The sequence below is a fragment of the Pelophylax lessonae genome (genome assembly GCF_965119305.1).
Source record: "Pelophylax lessonae genome assembly, chromosome: 3".
Lineage (NCBI taxonomy): Eukaryota > Metazoa > Chordata > Amphibia > Anura > Ranidae > Pelophylax > Pelophylax lessonae.
The window spans coordinates 147,633,074-147,646,773 of NC_138770.1; the positions used below are offsets into that span (position 1 = coordinate 147,633,074).

General features: G+C 45.2%; 1 protein-coding gene across 1 annotated transcript in view; it reads right to left on the bottom strand.

Annotated features, from left to right (window-relative positions):
- Positions 1-13,700, bottom strand: part of CPSF3 (cleavage and polyadenylation specific factor 3) — a 62,323-nt gene that overhangs the window by 21,044 nt on the left and 27,579 nt on the right. The window contains exons 13-15 of the mRNA XM_082249963.1: positions 10,030-10,128; positions 9,420-9,514; positions 9,000-9,087 (exon numbers count right to left, since the gene is read on the bottom strand). Coding sequence (XP_082106089.1) covers positions 9,000-9,087; positions 9,420-9,514; positions 10,030-10,128 — 282 coding nt within the window. The remainder of the gene's footprint in view (positions 1-8,999; positions 9,088-9,419; positions 9,515-10,029; positions 10,129-13,700) is intronic.

The following is a 13,700-nucleotide window of genomic DNA, read 5'->3' on the forward strand; positions in this document are numbered from 1 at the left end:
GCGGGAGCCTTGACCCTTGGACGGCTTGTCCCAAAATGTGACCGAAAGGCACGAAAGGACCCCTGAGGGGGCCGAAAGAAAGCATTCTGTTTTCCAGGAGCCGTCTTAGTCTAGTGGGACTGAGGTAAGAGCGTGCTCTTACCCCCCATGACCCCTTTAATTAGGGCATCCAGGTATTCGCCAAAAAGGCGAGAACCATCAAACAGCAGATTGGCCAAGGTCTTACGTGAAGATTGATCCACAGACCAACACTTCAACCAAACCAGGCGGCGAGATAACACCGCCACACTGTGTACACGTGCAGCCAACGGAACCATATCCAGGTCCGCATCACACAAATACATGACACCCTGGTGGATTTGATCCACCATATCCAAAGTCGCCTGGGGGGCAGAATCAGCCACCAGGACACGCCTAAGCACCTGCGTCCAGTTCGCGACCGCCTGGGCCGCCATAAGTGAAGCAATAAAGCTTTCAACATAGAACCCATAATAGAATAGGTACGATGGGCAAAGGACTCCAACCTCTTGTCCGTGGCATCCCGGAACACCGGGGTGTCTGCAGCAGGAATCGCAGTGGACTTGTTCAAAACTGCTAACGCCCGGTCCACCGGAGGTGGGACACACCAACGCCCATCAGTAGCGGGCGTAAAAGGATAGCGCAGCTTAAACCTACTTGGTACAGCAAAAGGTTTGTGTATATTACGCCATCGTTCTTTCACAGCGCGCTGAAAATCATCAGTGCATGGAAACACCTGCGATGATATGCGCCTTTTCTGCGTCCCATAAGCCGCCAAGGCAGCTGGAGGACATGTTTCCTCCTCCAAACGCAGAGTTTGCTTGATAGAAGCAACCAATTCATCCATGAGCGCAAGCTCTTCAGACGAGCCAGGGGGAGAATTATCAACCCCCTCTACCTCAGCCTCCATTACTGACCCTATAAGGTCCCGGGGGGAACGAGACCCCGATAAGGAGAGCTCTGCCCCAGCAGCCCCAGTACCATCACCCTCTTGAAACAGAGGAAATTGAAAACTCTGGGCCTTTTAGAGGATTGAGCAACCACCAGCATTTGCACCTGAGTCGCAAGGCTAGCCAAAATCGCAGCCAAATCCCCCCCCGGGGGGGGGGGGGGAAACCGCAGTCCCCTGGCTTCCCCCTAAAATTGGCAGGAAACTAGTATTCCTGAAAATCCATGCCCTTGTAGCAGCAAAAATAAATGGGTGACCGCCCCTTTAAGAGAGCGCTGCGATCGTAGCCCACTCACACTAAGCATCCCACACAAGGGACCCCCACAGGGACAAGTATACCAAGGCAGGATACAGGGAATAAAAAGAAATGAACCTGGAGAGATCGGTGCTGCTGCTGCTGCCGCCTGCGGTGCTCCTGAAGGAAAGGAAATGCTGGCATACAGGGCGCTCTATGAAAGCCTATGGAGGCTACAAGAAAATGGCCGCCATGCATGTAAAACATGCGGCCGGAGCGATCGCAGTCAAAATGGCGCCGCTCCCACACCCCAGGAGGGAGAAGTAAAACACACCATCTGCCCAAAAAAAGGAACATGGTAAACCGCCGCAGCGACGCTGTAATGTGCCCCAAGCATGAGAAACTCAAGCCCCACAGCCAGCCCCCCCTCCTGCAGCCCACAGCTTGCAATGTGAGAGATAGGGAAAACGTAATAGTGTGAACACAGGGCAAGGTACACAGTCCCAGACTGACACCCCCCAGACAGACAGGTCCCCACATAAATGCACTTACCTTTCACATGGCGTGGGGGACCCGCACAGGCGAACAAACCGCTGCACATGAGGCAGGGAGAGTCGCATCCAGGACGCATCAGAAGGTGGGTTGAGAAACCGCACAGCATCCAGTGAGGTAGCCACCTCACCTAGCATCCCTGCACGGAACAGGGATGGGTCGTTCAGATAACTCAGGAGCGATACCTGACTGAACGCTCGATGGCGGGCTGAGAAGCCACTGACCCACAGCCTGCTACCAGGGGGGTCAGCCCGAGACGCAGCCCGCATGATCCTCTTCTTCCGAAGAACTAACTAACGCTGGTAAAATAACAGCTAACAAGAAAGAGAGAAAAAACTCAAATAAAATCCAAAGAAAGGAAAGAGAGCTGAGACAAGGTGCCCCAGCACAGAAACTTCCAGCTACTCCTGACAGCTAGACAAATGAAACTGAGTTGGATACAGGAAGTGGAGGGTTATGTACTGAGGGGACCACCCCCTGGGGGTGGGATATGTTAAAAGTCTTTGTACTAACATATTCTATTGCCTAGCTACTCCTACGGAATAAAAGGACATAACCCCATTGGTGATGAATATGAAGTGGGCGGCGACTGTCGGAGGACGTAAGAGAAAATGTGTTTTGGTTTTCTTTCCACATTTTCAAAAAACTTGTGGAAAAAAATGACATGTTCAAAAGACTCATTATGCCTCCTAGATCATGTATTGGGGTGTTTTCTTTCCAAAATGGGGTCATTTTGTGGGCGTTTCCATTGTCCTGGTGCTCCAGGACTTTCAAAAGTGTGATAGGTCGTCAGAAAATTATATGTGTAATTTTTGCTTCTAGAACGCCTGACCGTGCTCCTTGGATGTTGGGCCTCTGTATGTGGTCAGGCAGTGTAAAAGTGTCACACATGTGGTATCGCCATACTCGGAAGGAGTAGCAGAATGTATTTTGGGGTGTAGTTGCAAGTATGCCTATACAGTGTGTAAGAAATAACTTCGTAATATGACCATTTTGTGAAAAATAAAATAAATAAAAAAATAAATCATTTTGCAAAGAATTGTGGGAAAAAATTACAACTTCAAAAAACTCACTATGCCTCTTACTAAATACCTTGGAATGTCTACTTTCCAAAAAGGGGTCATTTGGGGGGTATTTGTACTGTCCTGACTTGTTAGGGTCTCAAGAAATGAGATAGGCCGTCAGTACTTTAGGTGTGATCAATTTTCAATGATTGGCACCTTAGCTTGTAGACTCTATAACCTTCACAAAGACCAAAAAATGTATACTTATTTGGGTTATTTTTACTAAAGATATACATTTTAGTCAAAATGTATGAAGAAAAATGACTAAATTTGCAAAATTTAAAACCAAAACGAAGAAAAATGTATTTTTTTACAAAATTTTCGGTCTTTTTTCATTTATAGCGCAAAAAATAAAAAACCCAATTATGATTAAATATCAACAAAAGAAAGCTCTGTTTGTGTGAAAAAAAGGATGAAAATTTCATATGGGGACAGTGTTGCATGACTGAGTAATTGTCATTCAAAATGTGAGAGCACTGAAAGCTGAAAATTGGTCTGGTTAGGAAGGGGGTTTAAGTGCCCAGTGGGTAAGTGGTTAATGCTCCTCGAATGCATAAATCCGTTATCTATGCACCTCCAATCTTAAATATAATCCTTATTTCCCTATATCCTTATATAATTTATAATGCACCTGACTACAAAGTCACTAATGCACCATCCATTATATTAATATTATTGTTATTGTTAGTTAACCACTTGCCTACAGTGCACTTTCACCCCCTTCCTGCCCAGACCGATTTTCAGCTTTCAGCGCTCTCACACTTTGAATGAGAATTACTCAGTCATGCATCACTGTACCCATAAAAAAATTGTGTCCTTTTCTTCACACAAATAGAGCTTTCTTTTGATGGTATTTAATCACTACTGGGTTTTTTATTTTTTGTGCTATAAATAAAAAAAAAGACTGAAAATATTGTGAAAAAAAAGGCATTTTCTTTGTTTCTGTCATAAAATTTTGCAAATTAGTAATTTTTCTTCACAAATTTTGGCCAAAATTTATACTGCTACTTATCTTTGGTAAAAATAACCCAAATAAGTATATATTATTTGGTCTTTGTGAAAGTTATAGAGTCCACAAGCTATGGTGCTATTCATTGAAAATTGATCACACTTGATCACACCTGATGTACTGAAGGCCCATCTCATTTCTTGAGACATTAAAAAGTCAGGAAAGTACAAATACCCCTCAAATGACCCCTTTTTGGAAAGTAGACATTCCAATGTATTTAATAAGGGGCATGGTGAGTTTTTTGAAGTTGTAATTTTTTCCCACAATTCTTTGCAAAATGAAGATTTTTTTTAACAAATTGACGTTTTAACAGGTTATTTCTCTCACACATAATATGTATACTTGCAACTACACCCCAAAACACATTCTTCTACTCCTCCTGAGTATGGCGATACCACATGTGTGAGACTTTTTCACAGCCTGGCCACATACAGAGGCCCAACATCCAAGTAGCACCGTCCGGCATTCTAGGAGCATAAATTACACATATAATTTCCTGACAACCTATCGCACTTTTGAAGGCCCTGGAGCACCAGGACAATGGAAACCCCCATAAAATGACCCCATTTTGGAAAGCAAACACCCCAACGTATAATTTTTGGAGGCATAATGAGTCTTTTGAACGGTTCATTTTTCTCCACAAGTTTTTGGAAACTGTGGAAAGAAAATGAAAACGCATTTTTTTTTTTTTTTACACAAAACTGTCCATTTATGCAATATTTTTAACACATAGCATGTACATAGCAAAAATTGCACCCCAAAATACATTCTGCTATTAATCCCGAGTATGGCGATACCACATGTGTAACACTTTTAAACAGCCTAACCACATACAGAGGCCCAACATCCAAGTAGCACTTTACACAAAGTTGTCCATTTATCCACTTTTAAGACTGAGCCTATTTTTGACACTTGGTGTTTACAAGCTAAAATATTTTTTTTTGCTAGAAAACTACTTAGAACCCCCAAACATTATATATTTTTTTTTTTAGCAGAGACCCTAGAGAATAAAATGGAGATCGTTGCAATATTTTTTCTCTCAGTCTCTGGTTCTCTCTTCAGTCTCTGGTGCCAGGTGCACTTTAGGCTACGTTCACATGTGAGCGTAGCGATCGCGGGCAGAATCACCGCGATTCTGCCCGCGATCTGGAAATCATTGCAAATCGCGGGACGCCTGTGTGTTGCCCGCGATTTGCAATAGCAACCCAAACGCTGTGCGATGTTGCCACGATTTCCGCCTGCCGAATTGCTGTAACATCACGCAAACAACCCATGATGCCCCAAAGAAGCTCTTGTACCTTTTTTGGGCGTCATGCGTTGTTTGCGCAATGTTACCGCGATTCGGCAGGTGGAAGTCGCGGCAACATCGCACAGCGTTTGGGGTGCTATTGCAAATCACGGGCAATGCACAGGCGTCCTGCGATTTGCAATGATTTCCGGATTGCGGGGAAAATCGCGGTGATTCTGCCCGCGATCGCTACGCTCGCATGTGAACGTAGCCTTATGGGTGGCAATTTCTGGGCACTGATGAGGTGACTGTTGGGTGACAGGTGAAATTGGGGGGGGGGGGGGGCTGAGGACTGTGTGGGGACCTTTATTGCTGTGATTTTGCATTGACAGGTGTACAGAGCAGTAGCTCACTGTTTCTGGCTCTGCTCTCCTCACACTGGAAACTGTGTGAGGGGAGAAGAGCTAGTAACAGTGAGTTACTGCTCTGTGTTTACATTTTGTGATCGGCTGTGAATGGATTCACAGCCGATCACATAGTAAACAGCCACTGTCAGTGACTGTTTACTACTGCCGGTGACTAGCTGTGTTCCTAGGGAACACAGAGCCACCGACATGACCGTGCTGCGCGCTCCCGATCACGTATGCGCGGTCATCTTGTGGGCTTTACTATTGTGATCGGCTGTGTGATTAGATCACAGCCAATCACGTGGGAAACAGCCATGCCCATTGGCTGTTTCCCCCCTGCCGGTGACGCGCTGTGTCACAGGACACGTCGCCACCGACAGTGCAGGGCGGCGCGCACACGATCGCGCGCCTGCCCTGCCTGAATGGGCCGCCGTCATATGACGGCGGCCCAGAACAATGGTCGCACTGCTCCGCCGTAATATGACGGCGGGCGGGCGGCAAGTGGTTAAGGGGAAGTTATATTCATATCCATCTTATTGATGCATAGCCCTTAAAGGGGAAGTGTATTTCTCAAACTCACCAATTTTGTATTCAATCCTTTGTTATATTATCATATCTCATTAACTGAAGATACTAATCCTATATAACCTGCCACAATGAATATCTTTTTAAAGGGGAAGTGTACTAACATCTTACACTAATGATTGGAAAATATTTATATTTTAGTTTCATTGAATTCTGTCCATCAAATTTCCCTTTCTCAACAAATACATTAAAGTTGCACCTCCAGATAGCAGTGGTCATAAATAAAAAACCCCTTCAAAAATTGTTTACAACCAACGACAACCTTAGCGGTAGATCTTTTTTCTTCTTATTTTTCTTCTTCTATGAATTTATAAGTATTGATTATTTTAAATTATTTTGTAACATTTACTTGGCTGCACTTATTTACCACATCTCTGTATGAGATGAACTAACTGTTTCAGTTGAACTAGTTATTTAGGTTTAGACACTAAGGCACTATGACACTATTAGGCTCCATTCCCACTACCGCGACTTGTCAGGCGACTTGTCAGCCTGACAAGTCGCGGTCCCTCGCGGTCCATTGACTGCTACAGGACCCGTTCTAATAGGAGCGACACAAGTTGCTCCGACTTAGAAAAAAGGTCCTGTACTACTTCGGGGCGACCTCGGAGCGACTTGCATAGACATTCATTATATGAAGTCCGTGCAATTCGCGCCAAGGTCGCGGTGCACCAGACTTTTACAGGTCGCCCCCGAAGTCGTGCCGCGTTAGTGTGAACCGGCACTCACAGATAAACTTCAGCCCCTGGACCAGCTGATCCTCCAGCTCGGCAAAAGGTGATGTTCCCCCTCCAGGTCACGGTGTATGAGCTTAGTCCACTCGGCCAGAGTTTCCAACACTAGGGCAATGGTGAACACCGGCCTCATTGCCGAACCAGCCAGTGTGTACATAGTGTGGGCCACAGCCTCAGCCTTCCGGTCAGCCGGATCCTTAAAGGCCAGGGACTCTTCAACTCGAATCATGGTTACCTTGTTTAATCTGGAAACTGGAGGGTCCACTGGTGGCATAGCCCACTTCTTAAGAAGGAACTCCTCATAGGGGTAACGCCTAGTAAAGCTCTTAGGGACCCCACAGGGAAGCTTTGGTCGTCCCCACTCTTTAGCGACAATTCTGTCAAAATAGACAGGAAAAGGAAACCACCATTGCCGCATTGGATGGCTTGTGAGTGCCAAAGGGTACCTGCGCCTCCGTCGCAGCTTCACCTGTGTCCTCCATCTTTAGGGTCTCACACACAGATACAATCAGTGCATTGGAGGAATCATCCTCACTATCAGAGGATTCCAGGCGTGTGGTTGCAGACCCAGCATGGTGACCCATGTCCGCGGCGGCCGAATCAGATTCAGGATTCGATGAAGCAGGGGAAGGCGGGGGGGGGGGGCGCTTTTTGTGCTAGCCTGTCGCCTGCAGACCACCTCCAGCTGGGACACAAGGGACTCCAGGACTGCCGTCAGCGCATGGATGGATGGTTGGGACCCGGAGGGCCCCGCAGCCCCAGAGAGGGGATAAGGTGGGGAAATGTGCTCTAAAGACTCCATGACTAACCAGGGGACCCCACAAAAAGTGTAAAACACTGCTAAGGGACAACCCCCCACTGCGCTAGCAGCACCACCCGGTCACTAGGCACAAAGCACCAAGCGATCCTCAGCAGAGAGGGAAAGGACTCCACCAGACTAAGTCACCACCCACAGAAACAGGCACCAGCAGCCACCAGGAGTGAATTTGCACTACACGTGCAACGATCACAAAGTAAACTATTCCAGGAGTCAGAACCATGGGGTGAGGAGGGGCTCCCACCACCGAAATCACCGCCCACAGGGCTCCACTGTCATGAGACTTTGCAGGGGGGGGGGGTGCCTGCATGAAGGAGGGGAAGCTGGGATTCCGACCATACCATAGAGGGGCCCACGTCCACCCCAAAACCCTCCAGGGGAAAAGGGGGGATAGCAACTCACCATACCAGGAACCAAGCGGGCACCGCTCCAGACAGAACCCCTCTCCATCAAAATGGAGGGCTGTCGGCCAGGAGGAATGCTGAGACTCGGGCCGAGACCCGGTCGTATGTGACCTCGCGAAGCGTTTAGCTCGCAGGCCAGCCCCCCTCCAGTGGGGCTATGTCGCGGCCAACCTAGCGTGGAGCCGAGGCCTGTACGCTCGCTGGCCAGACTGGGGTGACCACTGGATCTGGATTATCCAGCCCGTCGCTCAGTCTGGCAGTTGATTGTAAATCTCACAGGAAAAAGTCCAGGAGAATGAAAAAAAAAAATGTTATCTTAAAATATTTTGCCAGGACCAAAGATCCCAGCAAGAAAATCAGTCCTTACTCCTGACTAGGCAGAAAAAAAAAACTGAGTGGCTATAGCAGAGAGACTACCCTGGGACTGCCCATAGGTGTAGCCATTATTCTTTTTTGCCTATTGTCCTACTACTATAGGGGGAAGTATAACCCAATGGCTATGAATATCAGGAGTTGTGTCCATCAATGAAAGAAAGAGAAAGAAAGAGGACCCAGTAGCAGCCCATACGTGAACTTAAGACTTCTGAAAAAGGTAATTGTTAAAAAATTAAACTAAAAATGTATCCTAAAGAGTATGCCTGTCTCCACATGGAACGACAGGCATACTCTTTATCCCTGTACTCTTCCACAACTTGGTAAATGTATGGATCTTCAGGTAATTTCTATTCACAACCCTCAAATTCATCTAGGCTGGTGAAAACATTTCAGGGATCTCCGTAATTGAAAAATCTAAAGAACTGAACTTTTCCATACCACCCCCACCCCCCAAACCTTTTTCTGTCAACTACTCCCTCACCTTTCACTTCAAATATGTCTCTATTCATATTGTAAAAATAAATAAAATACTGCCTGGGGGCAAGCCCAGGGCTGGGCTTGAAGCGGTGCACAGTAAAAGAGAAGGTACAAAAAAAAAAAAGAAAGAAAAAGACAGTAATACCTTTATGTGTCCGGGGGTTGGACTGCAGTTCCAGGATGACACTGGCAACAGTGTCAGCATACATGTCATTCGTCGGATTGGCCACCCACTAACAGGAAAAAGGGAAAAACAGAATATGTAATATTTTTTTTTTAAAGAAATTCATTTTTTTAATGAAAACTTGGGCTGAGAGAAATTCCTTCTGAAAATTACAGTTGGTTGGCTATTATTTTAAAAGTGTTACTGACCTTCAACAGAAGCATGCAGAAAGTGAAGTCAAACTACTGACCTACAAACCTTTTTGGAGTAGTGACTTGAACTCCATGGATCTGCATGTCTGTAATGCAACCCACATTTTCAGTAGGAGAGGTCAGAAATGACAGTCTCCTATTATTCTCAGCACAGGTTTTCTGTAACTAGGATTGAGTAGATGGTCCTTACCTCCAGCATCACCATGCCTTGTTCCTTTATAACAGTGATTGCTTTAAAGACTCTTAAACAGTCCTTCTCATTACCCTCAATCTCCTCCACTTCCCCTGAATAGAGCAAAATGAACAAGAGCATTTTTATATAGCAACAAAAAATTTGCAAAAATAAAATTGGAGTTTATACAACAAGGTTTGTGAACAGATAAGTAAATGGAAATGTTAGATTACACAAACAAACCACAAAAATCAATTTTTGGTGTACTTTTGAAAAAGCATACACTGTCCATTCACACAAGCTAAAATTACAGACATGACCACCTCTTGGATAAATATGGCTACCTCTACCATGTACTGTATTGAACTCACAGACCATTGTAGAAATATACCTATCCATATCTTGAATCTTCTATAGAAGGAAACATTTTCTAATTTAAGGATTAGAATATTTTACTTCCTAAGAACTGAAGTAAAACTGATCTCCATCTTCCTATAGAAAGGGGAGAAGTAATGTCCTTTCTGCTTTTGCACATACTGTCTAGACTCTTAGGAGCAGGTCTTATAGCATAGAAGACTGCTATGTCCCCCTAAGAACACTCAGAAATAAAGCTGCATACTGAACTCACCTGTGAGCTGCTGTAGCTGGTAAGATAACAGATTAAAGGGGCCAGTATATGGAATAGCTTGTGTCTGGGTGACAGTGCTCATAGCCAGGTCAGTGTAACCTGTAGGGGAAAAACTTACCGTTAGTTAACTGGTAACAGTATTTCTACGAGCCTTCCAGGACGGCCCAACATGAGAGAGATGATAGGCTCCTCCCTACCGGAAACACAATCAATTTACAATTTGTTAAAAGGCCCCACCCTTCCCTTGCCCCTCAGTTGTAAAAAATGATCTTCCACAACCATTTCCAAGGGAAGAGTTCTCATAATTCTATAGGTACTTACCACCTATGTTATATACATAGTTACCCTACCCTTTTAACAGGGCGGGAATAGGCCGACCGTCCTGGAAGGCTCGTAGAAATACTGTTACCGGTTAACTAACGGTAAGTTTTCTCTCTTCGCCTTCCAGGACGGCCCAACATAAGAGGATAATAGATTACCCATAGGCCTACCTTAGGGTGGGACCACTGCCTGTAAGACCTTTCAGCCAAAGGCTAGGTCTTGTTGAGACAGTACTTCTACACGGTAGTGCTTCAGGAAGGTGTCGTGACTGGACCAGGTGGCTGCACTGCGGATCTGTTCCCCAGGATGCTCCGGCCTTCTCGGCCCAGGATGTAGCTAGGGCTCTTGTTGAGTGTGCTTTAAGCTTAGTTGGAGCAGGAACACCTGATACCTCGTAAGAGGTGGCAATTGCTTGTCTAATCCACCTAGATACTGAAGGCTTGGAGGCCTGCAGTCCTTTTCTGGGCCCAGAATAGAGGACTAAAAGGTGGTTTGATCTCCTAAAGTTTTTTGTCCTCTCTAAATAAGTGATCTTCTCACATCAATACAGTGAACTTTTCTTTCCTTCCCATTTTTTGGGTTGTCACAGAAGGATGGTAGATTTATTTCCTGTGTCCTGTGGAAAGAGGAAGCTACCTTTGGCAAATACAGGGAATCTGGCTTGAGGATAATCCTGTCTGGGAAAATCACCATGAAATGTTCTTTTATGGAAAGAGCTTGTAGGTCTCCTACTCTTCTTGCTGTTGTAATGGCCAACAGGAAGGCCAATTTTAACAACAAAAACTTAAGGGAGATTTCCTTTAAGGGTTCGAAAGGGTCCTTAGATAATGCCTCTAGGACCCTGGTCAGGTCCCAGGGAGGGAACCTGTCTTTTATAATAGGAGTAACCCTATGTCTAGCCAACACAAATCTTTTAATTAACAGCTCTTTTGCCAGCCTAGTGTCCAAAAATACAGAAAGAGCCACTATTTGAACCCTAAGGGTGTTAATAGCCACACCCTTATCTACTCCATCTTGCAAGAATTCTAAGATCGTAGGAATAGAGGTGGAGGCAAAATCCTTTTGCCTACGCCAGGTACAAAACTTTTTCCAAATTTTTTTATAAATATTTCTAGTAACTAGCTTTCTGCTCAGCAAGAGTTTCTTTGAACTTTCTGAGCAGCCCTTTGAAATTAAGAGTTGGCGCTCAGTAACCAAGCTGTCAGATGGAAGAATCTTGGGTCTGGACACAGAACCGGTCCCTGGGACAGCAGGTTTGGGGAGATTGGGAGTTGCCATGGGGAGGCTAATAACATGGCTTTCAAGGTTGCAAACCAAGGTCTTTTTGGCCACCAAGGGGCAATTAGGATCAGTTGCAAGTTCTGAGACCGACTTAATTTCTGTAGGACTCTGGGAATTAGGGTCGGGGGGGGGGGGGCATAGGCCAGGTTGAACTGCCAAGGCTGGGCTAACGCGTCCAGCCCTGTCATCCCACTGGTCCGTGTAAGGGAGAAGAACCTCTCTACCTTCCTGTTCCGAGTGGAGGCAAACAGGTCGATCTCCGGATATCCAAACTTTTGTATCACTGACTGGAAGGTTTTGGGATTTTGCTCCCATTCTCCTTCCTTTATGAGGTGGCGACTGAGGAAATCTGCTTGCGCGTTGTTCTCTCCCTTGATGTAAATGGCCACAAGGGAGATTATCCTTGCTTCTGCCCACCGCAGGATTTCTTTGGTCAGTGCTAAGAGGGGCCTTGACCTGGTCCCTCCTTGTGATTTATATAGACGACAGTTGTGGTATTGTCTGACAGGACCAGAACTTCTCTGTTAAAGATGGAATTTTCGAAACGCTTTTAGGGCTTCCCCCACTGCCTTCAACTCCCTGAAGTTGGACGAGGCCTGTGCTGTTTTTCTGTCCTAGACCCCTTGAGCTTGAGCTCCCTCCAGGTGAGCTCCCCAACCTTTCGTGCTGGCATCCCACTCCAGGGATACCTGAACGTGATGAGTGAGACTGACTCGTCTAGGGATTTTATCTTCTTGTCCCAAGAGGACAGATGGAAGGATAGAAGCTCTCTTGTGTGGAGTTGCGCCCAAACAACCGCTGGAATGCTGGCAGACATAAGTCCCAGGACTCTTAGAATGTCTCTCCTGGAACAGGAGGGAGTATCCTTGAGGGCTATTACTGAAGAGACTATTTTCTCCCTCTTCTCTATCGGTAGAGTCTCTGAGACCTTGAGTCCACCTGGAACCCCAGGAAGGTCTGTATCTGGGTTGGTTCCAGGGACGATTTCTTCAGGTTGATTAGCCATCCTAATTTTTATAGGGAACTTATCACCTGTTGGGTGTCCAAATTCACCTGAACTGCTGATTTGCCGAAAATCAGTAGGTCGTCCAGATATGGGATCAGTGCTATCCCTTGAAGGTGTAGATGGGCTACCGCCTCTGCCAAGGTTTTTGTGAAAATTCTTGGGCTGGCCGCCAGTCCAAAAGGAAGTGCTCAGAACTGCCAGTGAGTCGTCCCCTCTTTTGAAACTATCACAAATCTCAGGAAGGGCTGATGTTCCTGATGAATAGGAACATGTAGGTATGCATCTCTGAGGTCTAGCGTAGTCATGAAAACATCTTTCAGTAGATTCTTTCGCACTGAATAGATGGTTTCCATTGAAAACTTTTTGTAAAAGTAAAAACTTGTTCAGGTTTTTTAAATTTATTATAAGACGATTCTTCCCTGAGGGTTTTGGGACCACAAACACATGGGAGTAAAACCCTTGGAAGAATTGATCTTCTGGGACCGGAATTATCACTAACTGTTCTGCCAGTTTTTGAATTCCTTGTAGTAGGGCCTCCTTTTTCTGAATTTTTTTTGGGGAGATGGGTAAGGGTTATTGTTACAGGGGGTATAGAGGCAAATTGTAGGCGATAAATGAGAATAAGAGAACCCGCGCTATGGAGAAATGAAGGGGTTGGGCTGCAGCCTCCCTAAAATATAGCGTGCTATATCAGTGTAAATATTAAAAGGGGATAGGGAACTGGCGCTGCCTGGGAGAGGACCTAGTACCGAATAATTTATCACAGATAAGATATAAATAAATAGATAAATAAATTGATAGTACTTAGAAATGAATTAAATATATCTAATAGCAAAGTATATAAATAAGTAATATTTCTCATAAACCAAAGTGTTATATTAGAGTGACTAGTGATAAGGTGATATAGTGATGGAAATAAATATATAAAAAAAATTATATTGCACTTAATATTTAAAACATGTTCAAAAATATCCAAAACTCATAACCACGTGATAAAATCTATATTATTAAAGTGCAAGGTGCTAAGTGAATCAATATAACCGTGATATACACTGGTGAATGT